This window comes from Salmo trutta, chromosome 19, assembly GCF_901001165.1.
Source record: "Salmo trutta chromosome 19, fSalTru1.1, whole genome shotgun sequence".
NCBI classification, from domain to species: Eukaryota; Metazoa; Chordata; class Actinopteri; order Salmoniformes; family Salmonidae; genus Salmo; species Salmo trutta.
Window position 1 is genome coordinate 579659 of NC_042975.1, and position 27344 is coordinate 607002.

The following is a 27344-nucleotide window of genomic DNA, read 5'->3' on the forward strand; positions in this document are numbered from 1 at the left end:
CTGCTACTAGAGGGCTGCTACTAGAGGGCTGCTACTAGAGGGCTGCTACTAGAGGGGCTGCTACTAGAGGGGCTGCTACTAGAGGGGCTGCTACTAGAGGGGCTGCTACTAGAGGGCTGCTACTAGAGGGCTGCTACTAGAGGGGCTGCTACTAGAGGGGCTGCTACTAGAGGGGCTGCTACTAGAGGGGCTGCTACTAGAGGGGCTGCTACTAGAGGGGCTGCTACTAGAGGGCTGCTACTAGAGGGCTGCTACTAGAGGGGCTGCTACTAGAGGGGCTGCTACTAGAGGGCTGCTACTAGAGGGCTGCTACTAGAGGGCTGCTACTAGAGGGGCTGCTACTAGAGGGCTGCTACTAGAGGGGCTGCTACTAGAGGGCTGCTACTAGAGGGGCTGCTACTAGAGGGCTGCTACTAGAGGGGCTGCTACTAGAGGGGCTGCTACTAGAGGGGCTGCTACTAGAGGGGCTGCTACTAGAGGGGCTGCTACTAGAGGGGCTGCTACTAGAGGGCTGCTACTAGAGGGGCTGCTACTAGAGGGGCTGCTACTAGAGGGGCTGCTACTAGAGGGGCTGCTACTAGAGGGGCTGCTACTAGAGGGGTTGCTACTAGATGGCTGCTACTAGAGGTGCTGCTACTAGATGGCTGCTACTAGAGGGGCTGCTACTAGAGGGCTGCTACTAGAGGGCTGCTACTAGAGGGGCTGCTACTAGAGGGGCTGCTACTAGAGGGGCTGCTACTAGAGGGGCTGCTACTAGAGGGGCTGCTACTAGAGGGCTGCTACTAGAGGGCTGCTACTAGAGGGCTACACACATTTGGGAGGGTATGAGGTGTTCAGAGGCTTCAGTGCAGGACAGGCTCATCGTGGATGGATGGTGTTGGAGAACAGCCCAACTTTTCCACTGAGGGCAGGACAGGATTTGATTTGGAAGACAAACAACTAAAGAGCTAAGAATGACTTAGTACCCAGCAAGAATTCACGTTGATGTGAAAAAATGTGATTGACTCTACATACAGTAATGGGGGGAGGGATAACCAGTCTTGGGGTCCTCCCCCACAATTTCTTTGGTATCTAAAGCACATTTCCTGCATTTCTATACAATCCAATATGACCCATGGCTCTTCGAGCTGTCTCTATTTAGAACAAACAAAAGTAAGCAAAAATGCCCACAGTAATCAAGCTAGGTAAGAGATCATTAGGGTTAAGAGGTAAAAGGTCATTAATAATCAATATTTTGTCGCACGTTTAATCAATAGCCATACATATGAACAGCTCTTTAAAAAGTACAAAGATGTATTATTGTTAGTCTTTATTAAGACATCCTCTGTCAAATTTCAGCCAACCACCTGCATGCCCGACCCCCACCAGTCTAGTCAATACCACAACTCCCTCCCCGACCCCCACCAGTCTAGTCAATACCACAACTCCCTCCCCGACCCCCACCAGTCTAGTCAATACCACAACTCCCTCCCCGACCCCCACCAGTCTAGTCAATACCACAACTCCCTCCCCGACCCCCACCAGTCTAGTCAATACCACAACTCCCTCCCTGACCCCCACCAGTCTAGTCAATACCACAACTCCCTCCCCGACCCCCACCAGTCTCGTCAATAATTCAACTCCCTCCCCGACCCCCACCAGTCTAGTCAATACCACAACTCCCTCCCCGACCCCCACCGGTCTAGTCAATAACTCAACTCCCTCCCCGACCCCCACCAGTCTAGTCAATAACTCAAATCCCTCCCTGACCCCCTCCAGTCTAGTCAATAACTCAACTCCCTCCCCGACCCCCACCGGTCTAGTCAAAAACTCAACTCCCTCCCCGACCCCCTCCAGTCTAGTCAATTCCTCAACTCTCTCCCAACACAATTTCTTTCACACCTGATGTATTATTTTATTCCCAAGGGAAATGTTTGGAAACACACAGAAACACATAGACCTACACAGAAACACACAGACCTACACAGAAAAACATAGACCTACACAGAAACACATAGACCTACACAGAAACACACAGAAACTCATAGACCTACACAGAAACACATAGACCTACACAGAAACACACAGAAACTCATAGACCTACACAGAAACACATAGACCTACACAGAAACACATAGACCTACACAGAAACACATAGACCTACACAGAAACACATAGACCTACACAGAAACACACAGAAACACAAAGAAACACATAGACCTACACAGAAACACACAGACCTACAGAGTCCTACACAGAAACACAGAGTCCTACACATATACAGTACCAGTCAAGTTTGGACACACCTGCTGGTTGATGCTTATTTATAAAACCCTCTTAGGCCTCACCCGCCCCTATCTGAGATATCTACTGCAGCCCTCATCCTCCCCATACAACACCCGTTCACTCCCCCCTATCTGAGATACCTACTGCAGCCCTCATCCTCCCCATACGACACCCGTTCACTCCCCCCTATCTGAGATATCTACTGCAGCCCTCATCCTCCACATACAACACCCGTTCACTCCCCCCTATCTGAGATATCTACTGCAGCCCTCATCCTCCACATACAACACCCGTTCACTCCCCCCTATCTGAGATATCTACTGCAGCCCTCATCCTCCACATACAACACCCGTTCTGCCAGTCACATCCTGTTAAAGGTCCCCAAAGCACACACATCCCTGGGTCGCTCCTCTTTTCAGTTCACTGCAGCCAGCGACTGGAACGAGCTGCAACAAACACTCAAACTGGACAGTTTCATCTCAATCTCTTCATTCAAAGACTCAATCATGGACACTCTTACTGACAGTTGTGGCTGCTTCGGTGATGTATTGTTGTCTCTACCTTCTTGCCCTTTGTGCTGTTGTCTGTGCCCAATAATGTTTCTACTATGTTTTGTGCTGCTACCATGCTGTGTTGCTACCATGTTGTTGTTATGTTGTGCTGATACCATGCTGTGTTGTCATGTGTTGCTACCATGCTGTGTTGTCATGTGTTGCTACCATGCTGTGTTGTCATGTGTTGCTACCATGCTATGTTGTTGTGTTGCTGCCATGCTATGTTGTCGTCTTAGGTCTCTCTTTATGTAGTGTTGTCTCTCTTGTTGTGATGTGTGTTTTGTCCTATATTTCTATTGTATTTATTTTAATCCCAGGCCCCCATCCCCGCAGGAGTCCTTTTGGTAGGCTGTCATTTTAAATAAGAATTTGTTCTTAACTGACTTGCCTAGTTAAATAAAATAAATAAATGTCACTGTACACTGCAACTACAATTAAATAAAGGTTAAATGGAAGAAAAACCTACTCATTCCAGGGTTTTTCTTTATTGTTACTATTTTCTACATTTTAGAATAGTAGTGAAGACATCAAAACTATAAAATAACACATATGGAATCATGTAGTAACCAAAAAAGTGTTAAACAAATCAAAATATATTTGAGATTCTTCAAATAGCCACCCTTTGCCTTGATGACAGCTTTGCACACTCTTGGCATTCTCTCAAACAGCTTCACCTGGAATGCTTGTCCAACAGTCTTGAAAGAGTTCCCACATATGCTGAGCACTTGTTGGTTGCTTTTCCTTGACTCTGCGGTCCAACTCATCCCAAACCATCTCGATTGGGGTATTGTGGAGGCCAGGTCATCTGATGCAGCACTCCATCACTCCCATCCGGGCTAGGCCGTCATTCACACTGTGACAGTAGTTTTGATTTAGAATGGAACATTATCATGCACCTGTATCGAAACCAGGGCAGCAGGAAAAAATACATGTCATCTATGCACTTAAATAGCGAATGCCAGCCAGGCAGTACTCCTGCTGTAAAGATAAGCAATGTGCTTAATATTTGGAAAGTTAAGAAATAAATATAGTAGGCCCAGTGACGACTTAGCAAAAAAATTATAATAATATAAAATAATAATTATATACACTACCGTTCAAAAGTTTGGGGTCACTTCGAAATGTCCTTGTTTTTAAAAGAAAAGCCATTTTTTTTGTCCATTTAAAATAACATCAAATTGATCAGAATGTTGTAAATGACTATTGTAGCTGGAAACAGCAGATTTTTTTTATGGAATATCTACATAGGCGTCCAGAGGCCCATTATCAGCGACCATCACTCCTGTGTTCCAATGGCACGTTGTGTTAGCTAATCCAAGTTTATCATTTTAAAAGGCTAATTGATCATTAGAAAACCCTTTTGAAATTATGTTAGCACAGTTGAAAACTATTGTTCTGATTTTAAAGAAGCAATAAAACTGGCCTTCTTTATCCGGATAAAAAACGTACCCGATTTAATCTGGTTACTACTCCTGCCCAGAAACTAGAATATGCATATAATTAGTAGATTTGGATAGACAACCCTCTAAAGTTTCTAAAAATGTTTGAATGGTGTCTGTGAGTATAACAGAACTCATTTGGCAGGACAAAACCTGAGAAGATTCCATGCAGGAAGTGCCCTGTCTGACAATTTGTTGTCCTTCTGTTGCATCTCTATCGACATTACAGCATCTGTGCTGTAACGTGACACTTTCTAAGGCTCCCATTGGCTCTCTAAAGCCGCCAGAAAATTGAATAGGGTGTCTGCTGTCTCTGGGCAAAGTACAGCAGCAGAGTTTGTAAGTAGTCAGCCTGGGGACAGTGAGACTGAGATGCGCGTTCACGAGACTTCTCCATTTATTTCTTTCAGCCTTTGAATGAATACAACATTGCCTGGTTGGAATATTATCGCTATTTTACGAGAAAAGTAGCATAAAAATTGATTTTAAACAGCGTTTGACATGCTTCTAAGTACGGTAATGGAATATTTGGAAAGTTTTTGTCACGAAATGCGCTCGTGCGTTACCCTTCGGATAGTGACCTGAACGCACGAACAAAACGGCGGTATTTGGATATAACTATGGATTATTTGGAACCAAAACAACATTTGTTGTTGAAGTAGAAGTCCTGGGAGTGCATTCTGACGAAGAACAGCAAAGGTAATCCAATTTTTCTAATAGTAATTCTGAGTTTAGGTTGTCCCAAACTTGGTGGGTGTCAAATTAGCTAGCCGTGATGGCCGAGCTATGTACTCAGAATATTGCAAAATGTGCTTTCGCCGAAAGCTATTTTAAAATCGGACATAGCGAGTGCAGAAAGGAGTTCTGTATCTATAATTCTTAAAATAATTGTTATGTATTTTGTCAACGTTTATCGTGAGTAATTTAGTAAATTCACCGGAAGTTTTCGGTGGGTATGCTAGTTCTGAACATCACATGCTAATGTAAAAAGCTGGTTTGTGATATAAATATGAACTTGATTGAACAAAACATGCATGTATTGTATAACATAATGTCCTAGGAGTGTCATCTGATGAAGATCATCAAAGGTTAGTACAGCATTTAGCTGTGTTTTGGGTATTTGTGATGCATGCTAGTTGCTTGGAAATGGCTGTGTGGTTTTTTTGTGTCTATGTACTCTCCTAACATAATCTAATGTTTTGCTTTCGCTGTAAAGCCTTTTGGAAATCGGACAACGTGGTTCGATTCAGGAGAAGTGTATCTATAAAATGGTGTAAAATAGTCCTATGTTTGAGAACTTTGAATTATGACATTTTGTGGTTTTAAATTTGGTGCTCTGATTTGTCACTGGCTGTTGAATAGTGTGGGACGATTTCGTCCCACCTCCCCTAGAGAGGTTAAGCCATTTTGACACAATTTTGGAAGTATGCTTGGGGTCATTGTCCATTTGGAAGACCCATTTACGACCAAGCTTAACATAATTTTCCTCCCTCATGATGCCATCTATTTTGTGAAGTGCACCAGTCCTTCCTGCAGCAAAGCACCCCCACAACATGATGCTGCCAGCCCCGTGCTTCACGGTTGGGATGGTGCTCTTCAGCTTGCAAGCCTCTCACTTTTTCCTCCGAACATAACGATGGTCATTATGGCCAAACAGTTCTATTTTTGTTTCATCAGACCAGAGGACATTTCTCCAAAAGTACGATCTTTGGCCCCATGTGCAATTGCAAACCGTAGTATGGCTTTTTTATGGCGGTTTTGGAGCAGTGGCTTCTTCCTTGCTGAGCGGCCTTTCAGGTTATGTCGATATAGGACTCGTTTTACTGTGGATATAGATACTTTTGTACCTGTTTCCTCCAGTATCTTCACAAGGTCCTTTGCTGTTATTCTGGGATTGATTTGCACTTTTCGCACCAAAGTACGTTCATCTCTAGGAGACAGAATGCATCTCCTTCCTGAGCGGTTTGACGGCTGCGTGGTCCCATGGTGTTTATACTTGCATACTATTTTTTGTACAGATGAACGTGGTACCTTCAGGCGTTTGGAAATTGATCCCAAGGAGGAACCAGACTTCTGTAGGTCTACAACTTTTTTTCTGAGGTCTTGGCTGATTTCTTTAGATTCTTTAGATGTTATCTTTTTCTTCTAACTTGGAAGGGAAAAAAACGGTGATTTCACTTAATTTTTACATTCGGTCATAAAATGCACATGCTTAACTTCATAAAAAGCAAGTTCACGTAAAAAAAATGACCCTATTAAGTGCCGAATAAAGTAACATTTCATCTTAAACCATAAATCCTCTCGTGACAGTGGGAATGTAAGTTTGTTGTGTGCAACAGAGAGTGGCAATTAAAGTCGTTCAAGTTCCTATACCAAATATGCCAAGAGGCGGTGAGTTATTTTTTGCTAACGTTCCAAATGTAACTGTTGTAATTAGCTAGCTAGAGTTTCTTTTATTCAGCGTTTGATAGCACTCTAGTTCTATCTACGTTTTTTCTCTAGTATTACTTTATATTTTGTCTAATCACGCTGACTCAGCACTTGATTTTGTGATTCTGTGAAGTTTGTGTTGCTTTGTGCTCTTCTCATAAAAAAATGTTTTTATATATTTTTATTTAGTTTTAGATTATTCGTGTTAATCCAGCCGCCGTGTCATATTTCAAAAAGGCTTTACGGCGAAAGCAAACCATGCGATTATCTGAAGACAGAGCCCCGCATACAAAAGCATGAAAATCATATTTCAACCAGGCAGGTGCGACACAAGTCAAATAGCGATATAAAAAATGCCTTACCTTTTAATCTTCGTATGGTTGCACTCACAAGACTCCCAGTTACCCAATAAATGTTTGTTTTGTTCGATAAAGTCCCTCTTTATATCCAAAAACCTCTGTTTTGTTGGCGCATTTTTTTCAGTAATCCAATGGCTCAAAGGCAGACGAAAAATCCAAATAGTATCCGTAAAGTTCGTAGAAACATGTCAAACGATGTTTATAATCAATCCTCAGGTTGTTTTTAGCCTAAATAATCAATAATATTTCAACCGGACAATAGCGTCGTCAATATAAAAGAAAAACAAGAAATGCTCGCTCTCGGTCTCGCGCAGGAAACAGGTCTGGGGACTTCCCACTATCCACTTACTCAAAGTAGTCTTACTCCCTCATTTTTTAGAATACAAGCCTGAAACAATTTCTAAAGACTGTTGACATCTAGTGGAAGCCATAGGAAGTGTAATTTGAGTCCTAAGTCAATGGATACTGTAATGGTATTCAATAGAAAACTACAAACATAAAATAATCCCACTTCCTGGATGGATTTTTCTCAGGTTTTCGCCTGCCATATCAGTTTTGTTATACTCACAGACATTATTTTAACAGTTTTGGAAACTTTAGAGTGTTTTCTATCCAAATCTACCAATTATATGCATATCCTAGCTTCTGGGCCTGGGTAGCAGGCAGTTTACTTTGGGCACGCTTTTCATCCGGAGGTGAAAATAGTGCCCCCTACCCTAGTGAGGTTAATGACTCCAACCTAAGTGTATGTAAACTTCCGACTTCAACTGTATGTTGAAGGGGGGGGGGCTTGAGCTGCATTCCTGTCTCAACCCACAGCCCTGTGGAAAGAAATGTGTTTTTTTTGCCAGTTCTAACCGCATACTTCAAAATCAAATCAAATGTATTTATATAGCCCTTCGTACATCAGCTGATATCTCAAAGTGCTGTACAGAAACCCAGCCTAAAACCCCAAACAGCAAGCAATGCATGTGAAAGAAGCACGGTGGCTAGGAAAAACTCCCTAGGAAAAACTCCCTAGAAAGGCCAAAACCTAGGAAGAAACCTAGAGAGGAACCAGGCTATGAGGGGTGGCCAGTCCTCTTCTGGCTGTGCCGGGTGGATATTATAACAGAACATGGTCATACTTGTTGTTTGTGTACATGGATTTTATAATGTTGTATGTTTTTCATCAATTTGTATAGCAGACCCTCATGCCAAATTGAGTCGAAGGCTTTTTTGAAATCAACAAAGCATGAGAAAACTTTGCCTTTGTTTTGGTTTGTTCGTTTGTCAATTAGGGTGCGCAGGGTGAATACGTGGTCTGTCGTACGGTAATTTGGTAAAAAGCCAATTTGACATTTGCTCAGTACATTGTTTTCACTGAGGAAATGTACGAGTCTGCTGTTAAGGATAATGCAGAGGATTTTCCCAAGGTTGCTGTTGACACATATCCCACGGTAGTTATTGGGGTCAAATTTGTCTCCATTTTGTGGATTGGGGTGATCAGTCCTTGGTTCCAAATATTGGGGAAGATGCCAGAGCTGAGGATGATGTTAAAGAGTTTTAGTATAGCCAATTGGAATTTGTTGTTTGTATATTTTATCATTTCATTCAGGATACCATCAACACCACAGGCCTTTTTGGGTTGGAGGGTTTGTATTTTGTCCTGTAGTTCATTCAAGGTAATTGGAGAATCCAGTGGGTTCTGGTAGTCTTTTAATAGTTGATTCTAAGATTTGTAATTGATCATGTATATGTTTTTGCTCTTTGTTCTTTGTTATAGAGCCAAAATGATTAGAGAAGTGGTTTATCCATACATCTCCATTTTGGATAGATAACTCTTTGTGTTGTTGTTTGTTTAGTGTTTTCCAATGTTCCCAGAAGTGGTTAGAGTCTATGGATTCTTCAGTTACATTGAGCTGATTTCTGACGTGCTGTTCCTTCTTTTTCCGTAGTGTATTTCTGTATTGTTTTAGTGATTCACCTTAGTGAAGGCGTAGACTCAGGTTTTCTGGGTCTTTATGTTTTTGGTTGGATAGGTTTCTCAATTTCATTCTTAGGTTTTTGCATTCTTCATCAAACCATTTGTCATTGTTCATTTTCTTTGGTTTTCTGTTTGCATTTTTTAGATTTGATAGGGAAGCTGAGAGGTCAAATATACTGTTAAGATTTTCTTCTGCCAAGTTTACACCTTCATTATTACAATGAAACCTTTTGTTCAGGAAATTGTCTAGAAGGGATTGAATCTGTTGTTGCCTAATAGTTTTTTGGTAGATTTCCACACTACTTTCCTTCCATCTATAGCATTTCTTAATATTGTGCAGTTATTTTGGCTTTGATGCCTGGTGATTGAGTATTGCTCTGTTCCAGTAGACTGTGATTTTGCTGTGATCTGATAGGGGGGTCAGTGGGCTGACTGTGAACGCTCTGAGAGACTCTGGGTTGAGGTCAGTGATAAAGTAGTCTACAGTACTACTGCCAAGAGATGAGCTATAGGTGTACCTACCATAGGAGTCCCCTCCAAGCCTACCATTGACTATGTACAGACACAGCGTGCGACAGAGCTGCAGGAGTTGTGACCTGTTTTTGTTGGTTATGTTGTTGTAGTTTACATTTACATTTTAGTCATTTAGCAGACGCTCTTATCCAGAGCGACTTACAGTAGTGAATGCATACATTTCATGCATTTTTTTGTACTGGCCCCCCGTGGGAATCGAACCCACAACCCTGGTGTTGCACACACCATGCTGGCGTTGCAAACACCATGCTCTACCAACTGAGCCACAGGGAAGGTAGTTGTGTCTAGGGGGGCATATGGGGGAGGGAATACTGTCACCTCCAGGCAGGTGTTTGTCCCCCTGTGTGGTGAGGGAATACTGTCACCTCCAGGCAGGTATTTGTCCCCCTGTGTGTTGAGGGTGTCAGGTTCTTGTCCGTTCTGGCATTTAGGTCGCCACACATTCAACCATCAGACCTCAATCATTTGAACTTGCCCCTAGACACTAAATGTGTGCTTGTGTGTCTGTCTAGGCCAGTTCAGATGGGACCATCGTTGGGTCTCTGACACCTCATCATGTGCGGGCCCACTCCTCTCCCGCCTCGCTCCCCATCAACGCCCTTTCTGCCCCAGCAACCAGTGCCATGGCAACACAGCCGCTCCCTGACGACGTGCCCCTCCCTCCGGGCTGGGAGATGACCAAGACTCCCTCAGGACAGTGCTACTTCCTCAAGTAGGTATCTCTGTGTGGCAGGTAGAACCAGTCCTAAACCAGCAGGTAAACCCAGTCCTAAACCACAGCAGACTATGGAAGCCTGTTAGGGAAAAACCTTACATGGAGAAACAACATTAACCAATCTGACTGGCTAACCAACAACCAATTACATGGCTCAGAAATCTACATCCTCTACCGCCTCCTAAGTGTGTGTGTGTGTGTGTGTGTGTGTGTGTGTGTGTGTGTGTGTGTGTGTGTGTGTGTGTGTGTGTGTGTGTGTGTGTGTGTGTGTGTGTGTAGTCACCTGGACCAGACGACCACATGGCATGACCCCCGTCTCTCCCATCTCCAGACCAACGCAGCGCCCCACCTGCTCTCTGCTCCCCCGCCACACACACACACCCTGGCACACCCTGCACCCAACACACACACACAGAGTAACACCAGCTCCAACACAGGTACCACCCTCTTCTTCTCTGTCTCGCTCTCTCTCTCTCTCTCTCTGTGTCTCTCTCTCTCTCTCTCTCTCTCTCTCTCTCTCTCTCTCTCTCTCTCTCTCTCTGTGTCTCTCTCTCGCTGTCTCTCTCTCTCTCGCTGTCTCTCTCTCGCTGTCTCGCTCTCTCTCTCTCGCTGTCTCTCTCGCTCTGTTTGTCTGTTTGTCTGTCTCTCTGATCTGTCTGTTTGTCTGTCTGTCTCTGTCTGTCTCTCTCGCTGTGTCTGTCTGTCTCTCTCGCTGTGTCTGTCTCTCTCTCTGTCTCTGTCTGTCTCTGTGTCTCTCTCTCTGTCTCTGTCTGTCTCTCTCTCTGTCTCTGTCTGTCTCTGTGTCTCTCTCTCTGTCTCTCTCTCTCTGTGTCTCTGTCTGTCTCTCTCTCTGTCTCTCTCTGTCTTTTTCTCTCCTTACATGTTTTATTAATTGATTATATTTCATTCTTGTTGACAGTACCACTAAAAGTAGCGCTCTCCTTTCTCTCCATGCCTCCCTCTGTCCTGTGTGTCTGCTCCAGGCCCCCTGCCAGAGGGTTGGGAACAGGCAGTGACTCCTGAAGGAGAGGTCTACTACATCAACCACATCACCAAGACCACCTCCTGGTTAGACCCACACCTAGGTAACAGTAATGAGAGAGAGAGAGACATTGAGACACAGAGAGAGAGAGAGAGAGAGAGAGAGAGAGACTCAGAATGAGAGAATGAGCAAGAGACAGAGAGACTCGCAACTAGGTCACAGTACCTAGGTCACAGTACCTAGGTCACAGTACCTAGGTCACAGTACCTAGGTCACAGTACCTAGGTCACAGTAGGAAGGCCACCAAAAATTCTGAAATTTCCATAAAACATTTTCCGTCAAGATATCTGCTAAAGTTTGCGGAGTTAGCCTGCAGAGTTCTGTCCTACTATCCAGGTCTGTGCCCAAACAGTTCGAGCTTCTACTTTTAAAAATCCACCTTTCCAGAAACAAGTCTCTCACCATTGCCACTTGCTATAGACCACCCTCTGCCCCCAGCTGTGCCCTGGACACCATATGTGAATTTATTGCCCCCCATCTATCGTCAGAGTTGGTACTGCTAGGTGACCTAAACTGGGACATGCTTAACACCCCAGCCGTCCTACAATCTAAGCTAGATGCCCTCAATCTCACACAAATTATCAAGGAACCTACCAGGTACAACCCTATATCTGTAAACACGGGCACCCTCATAGATATCATCCTGACCAACTTACCCTCTAAATACACCTCTGCCTTTTTCAACCAGGATCTCAGCGATCACTGCCTCATTGCCTGCGTCCGTAATGGGTCTGTGGACCACCCCTCATCACTGTCAAACGCTCCCTAAAACACTTTAGCGAGCAGGCCTTTCTAATCGACCTGGCCCGGGTATCCTGGAAGAATATTGACCTCATCCCGTCAGTAGAGGATGCTGGTTATTCTTAAAGTGCTTTCCTCACCATCTTAAATGTATTTATTTTTTTATTTCACCTTTATTTACCCAGGTAGGCAAGTTGAGAACAAGTTCTCATTTACAATTGCGACCTGGCCAAGATAAAGCAAAGCAGTTCAACAACATACAACAACACAGAGTTACACATGGAGTAAAATAAACATACCGTCAATAATACAGTAGAAAAATAAGTCTATATTCAATGTGAGCAAATGAGGTGAGATAAGGGAGGTAAAGGCAAAAAAGGCCATGGTGGCAAAGTAAATACAATATAGCAAGTAAAACACTGGAATGGTAGATTTGTAGTGGAAGAAAGTGCAAAGTAGAAATAGAAATAATTGGGTGCAAAGGAGCTAAATAAATAAATACAGTAGGGGAAGAGGTAGTTGTTTGGGCTAAATTATAGATGGGCTATGTACAGGTGCAGTGATCTGTGAGCTGCTCTGACAGCTGGTGTTTAAAGCTAGTGAGGGAGATAAGTGTTTCCAGTTTCAGAGATTTTTGTAGTTCATTCCCGTCATTGGCAGCAGAGAACTGGAAGGAGAGACGGCCGAAGGAGGAATTGGCTTTGGGGGTGACCAGAGAGATATACCTGCTGGAGCGCATGCTACGAGTGGGTGCTGCTATGGTGACCAGTGAGCTGAGATAAGGGGGGACTTTACTTAGCAGGGTCTTGTAGATGACCTGGAGCCAGTGGGTTTGGCAACGAGTATGAAGCGAGGGCCAGCCAACGAGAGGGTACAGGTTGCAGTGGTGGGTAGTATATGGGGCTTTGGTGACAAAACGGATGGCACTGTGATAGACTACATCCAATTTGTTGCGTAGAGTGTTGGAGGCTATTTTGTAGATGACATCACCGAAGTCGAGGATCGGTAGGATGGTCAGTTGTACGAGGGTATGTTTGGCAGCATGAGTTAAGGAGGCTTTGTTGCGAAATAGGAAGCCAATTCTAGATTTAACTTTGGATTGGAGATGTTTGATGTGAGTCTGGAAGGAGAGTTTACAGTCTAACCAGACACCTAGGTATTTGTAGTTGTCCACATATTCTAAGTAAGAACCGTCCAGAGTAGTGATGCTGGACGGGCGGGCAGGTGCGGGCAGCGATCGGTTGAAGAGCATGCATTTAGTTTTACTTAAATAAGCGTGTCCCGTTCAAAAAATGTATAACTAAGAACAGATATTGCCCTTGGTTCACTCCAGACTTGACTGCCCTTGACCAGCACAAAAACATCCTGTGGCGTTCTGCATTAGCATCGAATAGCCCCCGTGATATGCAACTTTTCAGGGAAGTTAGGAACCAATATACACAGGCAGTTAGGAAAGCTAAGGCTAGCTTTTTCAACAGAAATGTGCATCCTGTAGCACAAACTCCAAAAAGTTCTGGGACACTGTGAAGTCCATGGAGAATAAGAGCACCTCCTCCCAGCTGCCCACTGCACTGAGGCTAGGAAACACTGTCACCACTGATAAATCTACGATAATCGAGAAATTCATTAAGCATTTTTCTACGGCTGGCCATGCTTTCCACCTGGCTACCCCTACCCCGATCAACAGCCCTGCACCCCCCACAGCAACTGGCCCAAGCCTCCCCCACTTCTCCTTCACCCAAATCCAGACCGCTGATGTCCTGAAAGAGCTGCAAAATCTTGACCCCTACAAATCAGCTGGGCTAGACAATCTGGACCCTCTCTTCCTAAAATTATCCACCGCCATTGTCGCAACCCCTAGTCTACTAGTCTGTTCAACCTCTCTTTCGTGTCCTCTGAGATTCCTAAGGGGGAGACACTCTAGACCCAAACTGTTACAGACCTATATCCATCCTGCCCTGTCTTTCTAAGGTCTTCGAAAGCCAAGTTAACAAACAGATCACCGACCATTTCGAATTCCACCATACCTTCTCCGCTATGCAACCCGGTTTCCGAGCAGGTCATGGTGCACCTCAGCCACGCTCAAGGTCATAAACGATATCATAACCGCCATCGATAAAAAATAGTACTGTGCAGCCGTCTTCATCGACCTGGCCAAGGCTTTCGACTCTGTCAATCACTGTATTCTTATTGGCAGACTCAACAGCCTTGGTTTCTCTAATGATTGCCTCGCCTGGTTCACCAACTGCTTCTCAGACAGAGTTCAGTGTGTCAAATCGGAGGGCCTGTTGTCCAGACCTCTGGCAGTCTCTATGGGGGTACCACAGGGTTCAATTCTCAGGCTGACTCTTTTCTCTGCATAAATCAATGATGTCGCTCTTGCTGTGGGTGATTCTTTGATCCACCTCTACGCAGACGACACCATTCTGTATACATCTGGCCCTTATTTCGACATTGTGTTAACTAATTCTCCAAACGAGCTACAACTCTCCTTCCTGTGGCCTCCAACTGCTCTTAAACTTTAGTAAAACTAAATGCATGCTCTTCAACTGATCGCTACCCGCACCTGCCCGCCTGTCCAGCATCACTACTCTGGACGGTTCTGATTTAGAATATGTGGACAACTATAAATACCTAGGTGTCTGGTTAGACTGTAAACTCTCCTTCCAGACTCACATTAAGCATCTCCAATCCAAAATTAAATCTAGAATCGGCTTCCTATTTCGCAACAAAACATTCTTCACTCATGCTGCCTAACATACCCTCGTAAAACTGGCTATCCTACCAATCCTTGACTTCGGCAATGTCATTTACAAAATGTCCTCCAACACTCCACTCAGCAAATTGGATGCAGTCTATCACAGTGCCATCCGTTTTGTCACCAAAGCCCCATATACTACCCACCACTGCGACCTGTATGCTCTTGTTGGCTGGCCCTCGCTTCATATTCGTCACCAAACCCACTGGCTCCAGGTCATCTACAAGTCTTTGCTAGGTAAAGCTCCTCCTTATTTCAGCTCACTGGTCACCATAGCAACTCGCTCCAGCAGGTATATTTCACTGCTCACCCCCAAAGCCAATTCCTCCTTTGGCCGCCTTTCCTTCCAGTTCTCTGCTGCCAATGACTGGAACAAATTGTAAAAATCACTGAAGCTGGAGACTCATATCTCCCTCACTAACTTTAAGCACCAGCTGTCAGAGCAGCTTACCGATCATTTTTGCTGTACATAGCCCATCTGTAAATATCCCATCCAACCAACTACCTCATCCCCATATTAGATTTTTCTGCTCTTTTGCACACCAGTATCTCTACTTGCACATCCTCATCTGCATATCTATCACTCCAGTGTTAATTGCTAAATTGTAATTACTTCGCCACGATGGCCTATTTATTGCCTTACTTCCTTACTTCATTTGCACACACTGTATATAGATGTTCTACTGTATTATTGACTGTATGTTTTGTTTATTCCATGTGTAACTCTGTGTTGTTGTTTTTGTCGCACTGCTTTGTTTTATCTTGGCCAGGTCGAACTTGTTCTCAACTGGCCTACCTGGTTAAATAAAGGTGATATATATATATATATCACTATATAAATAGGCCATCTTGGCGATCTAATTACAATTTATATATATATATATATCACTACCTAAATTATTATTATTTTTTAATTATATATATATATATATATATATATATATATTTATTTTTTAATATTTTTTAAATTTTTTATTAAGTAGTGAGAGAGCAGGGTGAGAGACAGAGAGAATCCCAGTGGTTATAGAGGATGCCACAGAGAGAATCCCAGTGGTTATAGAGGATGCCACAGAGAGAATCCCAGTGGTGATAGAGGATGCCACAGAGAGAATCCCAGTGGTTATAGAGGATGCCACAGAGAGAATCCCAGTGGTTATAGAGGATGCCACAGTTCAATATCTTGGGAGTAGATGTCAGTTGTCTTTTCATAGCCAAGCATTCATAAAGAGAGAGAGAATCACAGAACACCTGATAAAACAGGAGAATTACAGCAGATAGGACGGACACCCACCCACTCATTCACAGGAACAGTTATGGAAGCCCCAGTCTAGTGCAGTGGTTTTCAGCTGCTGTGCCTTAGGGAACTCTAGTGTTCCACCAAACATTCCCCTCGTCGAGATCTGTTTTAAATGTGGCCTACCAAACATTCCCCTCATCTAGATCTGTTTTAAATGTGACCTACCCAACATTCCCTCATCTAGATCTGTTTTAAATGTGACCTACCTAACATTCCCTCGTCTAGATCTGTTTTAAATGTGACCTACCTAACATTCCCTCGTCTAGATCTGTTTTAAATGTGGCCTACCCAATATTCCCTTGTCTAGATCTGTTTTAAATGTGGCCTACCCAATATTCCCTCGTCTAGATCTGTTTTAAATGTGACCTGGGGAATGTTGATTTGGGAGCACCAGTGCCGCTAGAAAGATTATCACTCAGACCAGACATTAACAGACATTACCATACATTACCAGACATTACCATACATTACCATACATTACGTCTGTATTGTTACTCCGTCCGCGCTGTTACTCCGTCCTCGCTGTTACTCCGTCCTCGCTGTTACTCCGTCCTCGCTGTTACTCCGTCCGCCTTGTCACTCCGTCCGCGTTGTTACTCCGTCTGCGTTGTTTCTCCGTCTGCGCTGTTACTCCGTCCGCGCTGTTACTCCGTCCTCGCTGTTACTCCGTCCGCGTTGTTACTCCGTCCGCGTTGTCACTCCGTCCGCGCTGTTACTCCGTCCTCGCTGTTACTCCGTCCTCGCTGTTACTCCGTCCTCGCTGTTACTCCGTCCGCGCTGTTACTCCGTACGCGCTGTTACTCCGTACGCGCTGTTACTCCGTCTGCGCTGTTACTCCGTCCGCGCTGTTACTCCGTCCGCGCTGTTACTCCTTCCGCGCTGTTACTCCGTCCGCGTTGTTACTCCGTCCGCGCTGTTACTCCGTCCGCGCTGTTACTCCGTACGCGTTGTTACTCCGTACGCGCTGTTACTCCGTCCGCGTTGTTACTCCGTCCGCGTTGTTACTCCGTCCGCGCTGTCACTCCGTCCGCGCTGTCACTCCGTCCGCGCTGTCACTCCGTCCGCGCTGTTACTCCGTCCGCGCTGTTACTCCGTCCGCGCTGTTACTCCGTCCGCGCTGTTACTCCGTCCGCGCTGTTACTCCGTCTGCGCTGTTACTCCGTCCGCGCTGTTACTCCGTCCGCGCTGTTACTCCGTACGCGCTGTTACTCCGTCCGCGCTGTTACTCCGTCCGTGCTGTTACTCCGTCTGCGTTGTTACTCCGTCCGCGTTGTTACTCCGTCCGCGTTGTTACTCCGTCCTTGCTGTTACTCCGTCCGCGTTGTTACTCAGTCCGCACTGTTACTCCGTACGCGCTGTTACTCCGTCCGCGCTGTTACTCCGTCCGTGCTGTTACTCCGTCTGCGTTGTTACTCCGTCCGCGTTGTTACTCCGTCCTTGCTGTTACTCTGTCCGCGTTGTTACTCCGTCCGCGCTTTTACTCAGTCCGCGCTGTTACTCCGTGCTCGCTGTTACTCCGTCTGCACTGTTACTCCGTCTGCGCTGTTACTCTGTCTGTATTATTACTCCACCTGTATTCTGTCTGCGTTGTTACTCCGTCTGCGTTGTTACTCCGTCTGAATTGTTACTCCGTCTGCATTGTTACTCCGTCTGTATTGTTACTCCTTCTGCATTGTTACTCCGTCTGTATTGTTACTCCGTCTGTATTGTTACTCCGTCCGCATTGTTCTTCCGTCTGTCTGCATTGTTCTTCCGTCTGTCTGCATTGTTCTTCCGTCTGTCTGCATTGTTCTTCCGTCTGCCTGCATTGTTTCTTCCCTCTGTCTGTATTGTTTCTTCCCTCTGTATTGCTTTTTTCAGTGCACTTTGGCTGTTATGTATCATTTGAGGGGCGCACAGCAGGAGCAAAGATATTTGTATCATTTTACTGATTGTACCTCTGCCATAAAAGGCTAGAGCTGCTGCTTTCAAGGAGCGGGACACTAATCCGGACGCTTATAAGAAATCCCGCTATGCCCTCAGACGAACCATCAAACAAGCATCAATACAAGATTAAGATTGCAGGGTTTGAAAACTATTACGATTACGAAGGGAAACCTGAGCTGCCCAGTGACGCGAGCCTACCAGAAGAGCTAAATGCCTTTTATGCTCGCTTTGAGGCAAGCAACACTGAAGCATGCACGAGAGCACCAGCTGTTCTGGATGACTGTGTGATAACACTCTCGGTAGCCGATGTGAGCAAGACCTTTAAACAGGTCAATGCCCCCCTTGGGCCAATCAGTGTATTTTTGTAAATGACAGATGTCGATGCCAAGACATCATTCACCCAAGTTCTGTCAAAATAGGGCAAGCTGGGCGGTTTGTCAAAATAGGGCAAGCTGGGCGGCTTGTCAAAATAGGACAAGCTGGGCGGCTTGTCAAAATAGGGCAAGCTGGGCGGCTTGTCAAAATTGGGCAAGCTGGGCGGCTTGTCAAAATAGGGCAAGCTGGGCGGCTTGTCAAAATAGGGCAAGCTGGGCGGCTTGTCAAAATAGGGCAAGCTGGGCGGCTTGTCAAAATAGGGCAAGCTGGGCGGCTTGTCAAAATAGGGCAAGCTGGGCAGCTTGTCAAAATAGGGCAAGCTGGGCGGCTTGTCAAAATAGGGCAAGCAGGGCGGCTTGTCAAAATAGGGCAAACAGGGCGGCTTGTCAAAATAGGGCAAGCAGGGCGGCTTGTCAAAATAAGGCAAGCAGGGCGGCTTGTCAAAATAGGGCAAACAGGGCGGCTTGTCAAAATAAGGCAAACAGGGCGGCTTGTCAAAATAAGGCAAGCAGGGCGGCTTGTCAAAATAAGGCAAACAGGGCGGCTTGTCAAAATAGGGCAAGCTGGGCGGCTTATTCAAAGTCTGCTGGGTGACTAATTAGTAGAACATCTAATGGGCGGAGCTTGTAGGTCCTTATGAGAGGCTGCATACAGGGCATTCGGAAAGTATTCAGACCCTTTGACTTTTTCCACGTTTTGTTACGTTACAGCCTTATTCTAAAATTGTTTTTTTTTTTAAATCCTCATCAATCTACACACAATCCCCCATAATGACAGAGAAAACAGATTTTTTTTACAAATTTGCAAATGTATTAACAATAAAAAACAGATGTCCGTAGTGATCCTAGACAGAATTGTGTCAAGGCACAGATCTGGGGAAGGGACCAAAACATTTCTGCAGCATTGAAGGTCCCCAAGAACATAGTGACCTCCATCATTCTTAAATGGAAGAAGTTTGGAACCACCAAGACTCTTCCTAGAGCTGGCCGCCCGGCCAAACTGAGCAGTCAGAGAGAAGGGCCTTGGTCAGGGAGGTGACCAAGAACACAATGGTCACACTGACAGAGCTCCAGATTTCCTCTGTTCTCCCTTCTCTGCAGCAATCCACCAATCAGGCCTTTATGTTAGAGTGGCCAGACAGAAGTCACTCCTCAGTAAAAGGCACATGACAGCCCGCTTGGAGATTGCCTAAAAGACTCTCAGATCATGAGAAACCAGATTCTCTGGTCTGATGAAACCAAGATTGAACTCTTTGTCCTGAATGCCAAGCATCACGTCTGGATAAACCTGGCACCATCCCTACGGTGAAGCATGGTGGTGGCAGCATCATGCTGTGGGGATGTTTTTCAGCAGCAGGGAGAGGGAGACTAGTCAGGATCGAGGGAAAGATGAACGGAGCAAAGAACAGAGAGATCCTTGATGAAAACCTGCTCCAGAGCGCTCAGGACCTCAGACTGGGGTGAAGGTCCACCTTCCAACAGGACAACAACCTTAAGCACACAGCCAAGACAACGCAGGAGTGGCTTCGGAAACAGGCCTCTGAATGTCCTCGAGTGGCCCAGCCAGAGACCGGACTTGAACCCGATCGAACATGAAAATAGCTGGGTAGCTAAGCTCAACATCCAATCTGACAGCGCTTGAGAGGATCTGAAGAGAAAAATGGGAGAAACTCCCCAAATACAGGTGTGCCAAGCTTGTAACGTCATACCCAAGGAGACGCAAGGCTATAATCACTGCCAAAGGTGCTTTAACAAAGTACTGAGTAAATGGTCTGAAAACTTATGTAAATGTAATATTTCTGAGTTTTAACATTTCTGAAAACCAGTTTTTGCTTTGTCATTATGGGGTATTTTGTGTAGATTGGTGAGGGGAGAAAACAATGTAATACATTTTATAGTAAGGCTGTAACGTAACAAATCGTGGAAAAAGTCAACGGGTCTGAATACTTTCCGAATGCACTGTATATGTATAAAATGTCATGACTGCAGCTCAAACAGCACAGGAGATATGCTTGTTCAAAATGAGACAGAGAGACAGACAGACAGACAGACAGACAGACAGGGAGGGAGGGAGGAAGGAAGGAAGGGAGGGAGGGAGCGAGAGACGGAGGAAGGCAGAGAGAGAGGGGGAGGGAGAGACCGAAACAGAGAGGGAGAATTGCCTCAAGGCCAGAGAGAACAGTCTGGTTAAACAGGAATAACTGGTAGATAACACCCTCCCTAACAGTCACACACACCCCTGACCCTGTCTCCCTCCCTAACATTAATCCCTGACTCTGTCTCCCTCCCTAACATTAACCCCTGACCCTGTCTCCCTCCCTAACATTAACCCCTGACCCTGTCTCCCTCCCTAACATTAACCCCTGACCCTGTCTCCCTCCCTAACATTAACCCCTGACCCTGTCTCCCTCCCTAACATTAACCCCTGACCCTGTCTCCCTCCCTGACCCTGTCTCCCTCCCTAACATTAACCCCTGACCCTGTCTCCCTCCCTGACCCTGTCTCCCTCCCTAACATTAACCCCTGACCCTGTCTCCCTCCCTAACATTAACCCCTGATCCTGTCTCCCTCCCTGACATTAACCCCTGACCCTGTCTCCCTCCCTAACATTAACCCCTGACCCTGTCTCCCTCCCTGACATTAACCCCTGACCCTGTCTCCCTCCCTAACATTAACCCCTGACCCTATCTCCCTCCCTAACATTAACCCCTGACCTTGTCTCCCTCCCTGACATTAACCCCTGACCCTGTCTCCCTCCCTGACCCTGTCTCCCTCCCTAACATTAACCCCTGACCCTGTCTCCCTCCCTAACATTAACCCCTGACCCTGTCTCCCTCCCTAACATTAACCCCTGACCCTGTCTCCCTCCCTGACATTAACCCCTGACCCTGTCTCCCTCCCTGACCCTGTCTCCCTCCCTAACATTAACCCCTGACCCTGTCTCCCTCCCTAACATTAACCCCTGACCCTGTTTCCCTCCCTAACATTAACCCCTGACCCTGTCTCCCTCCCTGACATTAACCCCTGACCCTGTCTCCCTCCCTGACCCTGTCTCCCTCCCTAACATTAACCCCTGACCCTGTCTCCCTCCCTGACATTAACCCCTGACCCTGTCTCCCTCCCTAACATTAACCCCTGACCCTGTCTCCCTCCCTAACATTAACCCCTGACCCTGTCTCCCTCCCTAACATTAACCCCTGACCCTGTCTACCTCCCTAACATTAACCCCTGACCCTGTCTCCCTCCCTGACCCTGTCTCCCTCCCTAACATTAACCCCTGACCCTGTCTCCCTCCCTGACCCTGTCTCCCTCCCTAACATTAACCCCTGACCCTGTCTCCCTCCCTAACATTAACCCCTGACCCTGTCTCCCTCCCTAACATTAACCCCTGACCCTGTCTCCCTCCCTGACCCTGTCTCCCTCCCTAACATTAACCCCTGACCCTGTCTCCCTCCCTAACATTAACCCCTGACCCTGTTTCCCTCCCTAACATTAACCCCTGACCCTGTCTCCCTCCCTGACATTAACCCCTGACCCTGTCTCCCTCCCTGACCCTGTCTCCCTCCCTAACATTAACCCCTGACCCTGTCTCCCTCCCTGACATTAACCCCTGACCCTGTCTCCCTCCCTAACATTAACCCCTGACCCTGTCTCCCTCCCTAACATTAACCCCTGACCCTGTCTCCCTCCCTAACATTAACCCCTGACCCTGTCTCCCTCCCTAACATTAACCCCTGACCCTGTCTCCCTCCCTGACCCTGTCTCCCTCCCTAACATTAACCCCTGACCCTGTCTCCCTCCCTGACCCTGTCTCCCTCCCTAACATTAACCCCTGACCCTGTCTCCCTCCCTAACATTAACCCCTGACCCTGTCTCCCTCCCTAACATTAACCCCTGACCCTGTCTCCCTCCCTGACCCTGTCTCCCTCCCTGACCCTGTCTCCCTCCCTAACATTAACCCCTGACCCTGTCTCCCTCCCTAACATTAACCCCTGACCCTGTCTCCCTCCCTAACATTAACCCCTGACCCTGTCTCCCTCCCTAACCTCTGACCCTGTCCTCCCTCCCTAACCTCTGACCCTGTCTCCCTCCCTGACCCTGTCTCCCTCCCTGACCCTGTCTCCCTCCCTGACCTCTGACCCTGTCCTCCCTCCCTAATCTCTGACCCTGTCTCCCCCCCTGACCTTGTCTCCCTCCCTGACCTCTGACCCTGTCCTCCCTCCCTAACCTCTGACCCTGTCTCCCCCCCGACCCTGTCTCCCTCTCTAACCTCTGACCCTGTCCTCCCTCCCTAACCTCTGACCCTGTCTCCCCCCCTGACCCTGTCCTCCCTCCCTGACCTCTGACCCTGTTCTCCCTCCAGTCCAGAGTGCTGTAGCCCAGGTGAAGCCCTCAACCCTGACCTCAGACCCGGTTGGCATTGCGACAGTGGTAACCAAGCGCAGGCAGCAGCTGCAGGTGGAGAAGGACAGGCTGAGGCGGAAACAACAGGACCTGGCCCGTCCAATCAGAGTACAGGTCAGGGGTCAAACACACTGGAATATATATGGATATTATGTTCTATACTGTGCCTTCAGAAAGTATTCACACCCCTTGACTTTTACCACATTTTATTACAGTGGGTTTAAAATGCATTTCATTGTCTTTTAAAAAAAAATGTATGTCAACAATCTACACAAAATACTCTAATATCAAAGTGGAACAAAAATTCTAACATTTGTAAAACATTTATGAAAAATAAAACACTAATCAAATGTGTTTATAAAGCCCTTCTATCAGCTGATACAGTGAGGGAAAAAAGTATTTGATCCCCTGCTGATTTTGTACGTTTGCCCACTGACAAAGAAGTGATCAGTCTATAATTTTAATGGTAGGTTTATTTGAACAGTGAGAGACAGAATAACAACAAAAACAAAAAAATCCAGAAAAACGCATGTCAAAAATGTTATAAAATGATTTGCATTTTAATGAGGGAAATAAGTATTTGACCCCCTCTCAATCAGAAAGATTTCTGGCTCCCAGGTGTCTTTTATACAGGTAACGAGCTGAGATTAGGAGCACACTCTTAAAGGGAGTGCTCATAACCACAGCTTGTTACCTGTATAAAAGACACCTGTCCACAGAAGCAATCAATCAGATTCCAGACTCTCCACCATGGCCAAGACCAAAGAGCTCTCCAAGGATGTCAGGGACAAGATTGTAGACCTACACAAGGCTGGAATGGGCTACAAGACCATCGCCAAGCAGCTTGGTGAGAAGGTGACAACAGTTGGTGCGTTTATTCGCAAATGGAAGAAACACAAAAGAACTGTCAGTCTCCCTCGGCCTGGGGCTCCATGCAAGATCTCACCTCATGGAGTTGCAATGATCATGAGAACGGTGAGGAATCAGCCCAGAACTACACGGGAGGATCTTGTCAATGATCTCAAGGCAGCTGGGACCATAGTCACCAAGAAAACAATTGGTAACACACTACGCCGTGAAGGACTGAAATCCTGCAGCGCCCGCAAGGTCCCCCTGCTCAAGAATACATATACATGCCCGTCTGAAGTTTGCCAATGAACATCTGAATGATTCAGAGGACAACTGGTGAAAGTGTTGTGGTTAGATGAGACCAAAATGGAGCTCTTTGGCATCAACTCAACTCGCCGTGTTTGGAGGAGGAGGAATGCTGCCTATGACCCCAAGAACACCATCTCCACCGTCAAACATGGAGGTGGAAACATTATGCTTTGGGGGTGTTTTTCTGCTAAGGGGACAGGACAACTTCACCGCATCAAAGGGACGATGGACGGGGCCATGTACCGTCAAATCTTGGGTGAGAACCTCCTTCCCTCAGGCAGGGCATTGAAAATGCGTCGTGGATGGGTATTCCAGCATGACAGTGACCCAAAACACACGGCCAAGGCAACAAAGGAGTGGCTCACGAAGAAGCACATTAAGGTCCTGGAGTGACCTAGCCAGTCTACAGACCTTAATCCCATATAAAATCTGTGGAGGGAGCTGAAGGTTCGAGTTGCCAAATGCAGCCTTGAAACCTTAATGACTTGGAGAAGATCTGCAAAGAGGAGTGGGACAAAATCCCTCCTGAGATGTGTGCAAACCTTGTGGCCAACTACAAGAAACGTCTGACCTCTGTGATTGCCAACAAGGGTTTTGCAACCAAGTACTAAGTCATGTTTTGCAGAGGGGTCAAATACTTATTTCCCTCATTAAAATGCAAATCATTTTATAACATTTTTGACATGCGTTTTTCTGGATTTTTTTGTTGTTATTCTGTCTCTCACTGTTCAATAAACCTACCATTAAAATTATAGACTGATCACTTCTTTGTCAGTGGGCAAACGTACAAAATCACCAGGGGATCAAATACTTTTTTCCCTCACTGTATATCAAAGTGCTGTACAGAAACCCAGCCTAAAACCCCCCAAACAGCAAGCAATGCAGGTGTAGAAGCACGGTGGCTAGGAAAAACTCCCTAGAAAGGCCAGAACCAAGGAAGAAACCTAGAGAGGAACCAGGCTATGAGGGGGTGGCCAGTCCTCTTCTGGCTGTGCCGGGTGGAGATTATAACAGAACATGGCCAAGATGTTCAAATGTTCATAAATGACCAGCATGGTCAGATAATAATAATCACATTGGTTGTCGAGGGTGCAACAAGTCAGCACCTCAAGAGTAAATTACATTTACATTTACATTTTAGTCATTTAGCAGACGCTCTTATCCAGAGCGACTTACTGTAGTGAATGCATACATTTCATACAATTTCATGCATTTTTTTTTTTTTTTTTTAAACCAAATGTTTTTTTGTTTTTTTATTGATGTCAGTTGGCTTTTCATAGCCAATCATTGAGAATATCTCTACCGCTCCTACTGTCTCTAGAGAGTAATATACACTATATATACAAAAGTATGTGGACGCCCCTTCAAAACAGTGTATTTGGCTATTTCAGCCACACCCGGTGCTGACAGGTGTATAAAATCGAGCACACAGCCATGCAATCTCCATAGACAAACATTGGCAGTAGAATGGCCCTTACTGAAGAGCTCAGTGACTTTCAAAATGGCGCCGTCTTAGGATGCCACCTTTCCATCAAAGGCAGTTCTTCAAATTTCGGCCCTGCTAGAGCTGCCCCGGTCAGTTGTTAGTGCTGTTATTGTGAAGTGGAAACATCTCGGAGCAACAACGGCTCAGCCGGGAAGTGGTAGGCCACATTAAGCTCCCAGGACAGGACCGCGTGGCGTGGCGTGTAAAATCGTCTGTCCTCAGTTGCAACACTGCCTCTGGCAGTCCGACGGACAAATCTGGGTTTGGCGGTTGCCAGGAAAACGCTACCTGCCCCAATGCATAGTGCCAACTGTAAAGTTTGGTGGAGGAGGGATAATGGTCTGGGGCTGGTTCGGGCTAGGTCTTCTAGTTCCAGTGAAGGGAAATCTGAACGATACAGCATACAATGACATTCTAGATGATTCTGTGCTTCCAACTTTGTGGCAGTTTGGGGAAGGCCCTTTCCTGTTTCAGCGTGACAATGCCCCCTTGCACAAAGCGAGGTCCATACAGAAATTGTATGTCAAGATCGTTGTGGAAGAACTTGACTGGCCTGCACAGAGCCCTGACCTCAACCCCATCGAACACCTTTGGGATGAATTGGAACGGCGGCTGCGAGCCAGGCCTAATCGCCCAACATCAGGGCCCGACCTCACCTCTTATGGCTGAATGGAAGCAAGTCCCCGCAGCAATGTTCCAACATCTAGTGGAAAGCCTTCCCAGAAGAGTGGAGGCTGTTATCGCAGCAATGTTCCAACATCTAGTGGAAAGCCTTCCCAGAAGAGTGGAGGCTGTTATAGCAGCAAAGGGGGGGACCAACTCCATATTAATGTATTATTTATTTATTTTATTTAACCTTTATTTAACTAGGCAAGTCAGTTGAGAACAAATTCTTATTTACAGTGACGGCCTACACCGGCCAAACCCGGACGATGCTGGGCCAATTGTGCGCCCGCCCTATGGGACTCCCAATCACGTCCGGTTGTGATACAGCCTGGATTCGAACCAGGGTGTCTGTAGTGACGCCTCTAGCACTGAGATGCAGTGCCTTAGAGCGCTGTGCCACTTGGGAGCCCAAGATTTTGGAATGAAATGTTCGATGAGCAGGTATCCACATACTTTTGGTATTCAGTTCTCTGAACCAGTGTATTCAGTTCTCTGAACCAGTATATTCGGTTCTCTGAACCAGTGTATTCGGTTCTCTGAACCAGTGTATTCGGCTCTCTGAACCAGTGTATTCGGCTCTCTGAACCAGTGTATTCGGCTCTCTGAACCAGTGTATTCGGCTCTCTGAACCAGTGTATTCGGCTCTCTGAACCAGTACATCTTTGACAGTGATTACAGCTCTGAGTCTCTAAGAGCTTTGCACTGCATTGTTCAGTATTTGCCTATTTATTCTTTTAAAAACAAGTTGTTTGTTGATCATTGCTAGACAGCCGTTTTCAAATCTTGCCATTGATTTTCAAGCCGTTTTTAAGTTAAAACTGTAACTCGGCCACTCAGGAACATTCAATGTTGTCTTGGTAAGCAACTGCAGTGTAGATTTGGTCTTGTGTTTCTTGTTATTATCCTGCTGAAAGGTGAATTAATCTCCCAGTGTATGTTGGAAAGCAGACTGAACCAGGTTTTCCTCTATGATTTTGCCTGTGCTTAGCTCTATTTTGTTTCTTTTTATCCCAAAAAACTCCCTAGTCCTTGCCGATGACAAACATACCCATAACATGATGCAGCCACCACTATGCTTGAAAATATGAAGAGTGGTACTCAGTGATGTGTTGTTGGATTTGCCCCAAACATAAAGCTTTGTATTCAGGATATAAAGTTAATTCCTTTGCCACATTTTACTTTAGTGCCTTGTTGCAAACAGGATGCATATTTTGGAATATATTTATTCTG

The 27344-nt window shown here is 46.0% G+C and overlaps 1 protein-coding gene across 1 annotated transcript in view; it reads left to right on the forward strand.

Moving 5' to 3' along the window:
* The window catches only part of LOC115153796 (transcriptional coactivator YAP1), a 34355-nt gene that overhangs the window by 1642 nt on the left and 5369 nt on the right, over nt 1-27344 (forward strand). The window contains exons 2-5 of the mRNA XM_029699382.1: nt 10060-10259; nt 10542-10699; nt 11246-11347; nt 22764-22918. Coding sequence (XP_029555242.1) covers nt 10060-10259; nt 10542-10699; nt 11246-11347; nt 22764-22918 — 615 coding nt within the window. The remainder of the gene's footprint in view (nt 1-10059; nt 10260-10541; nt 10700-11245; nt 11348-22763; nt 22919-27344) is intronic.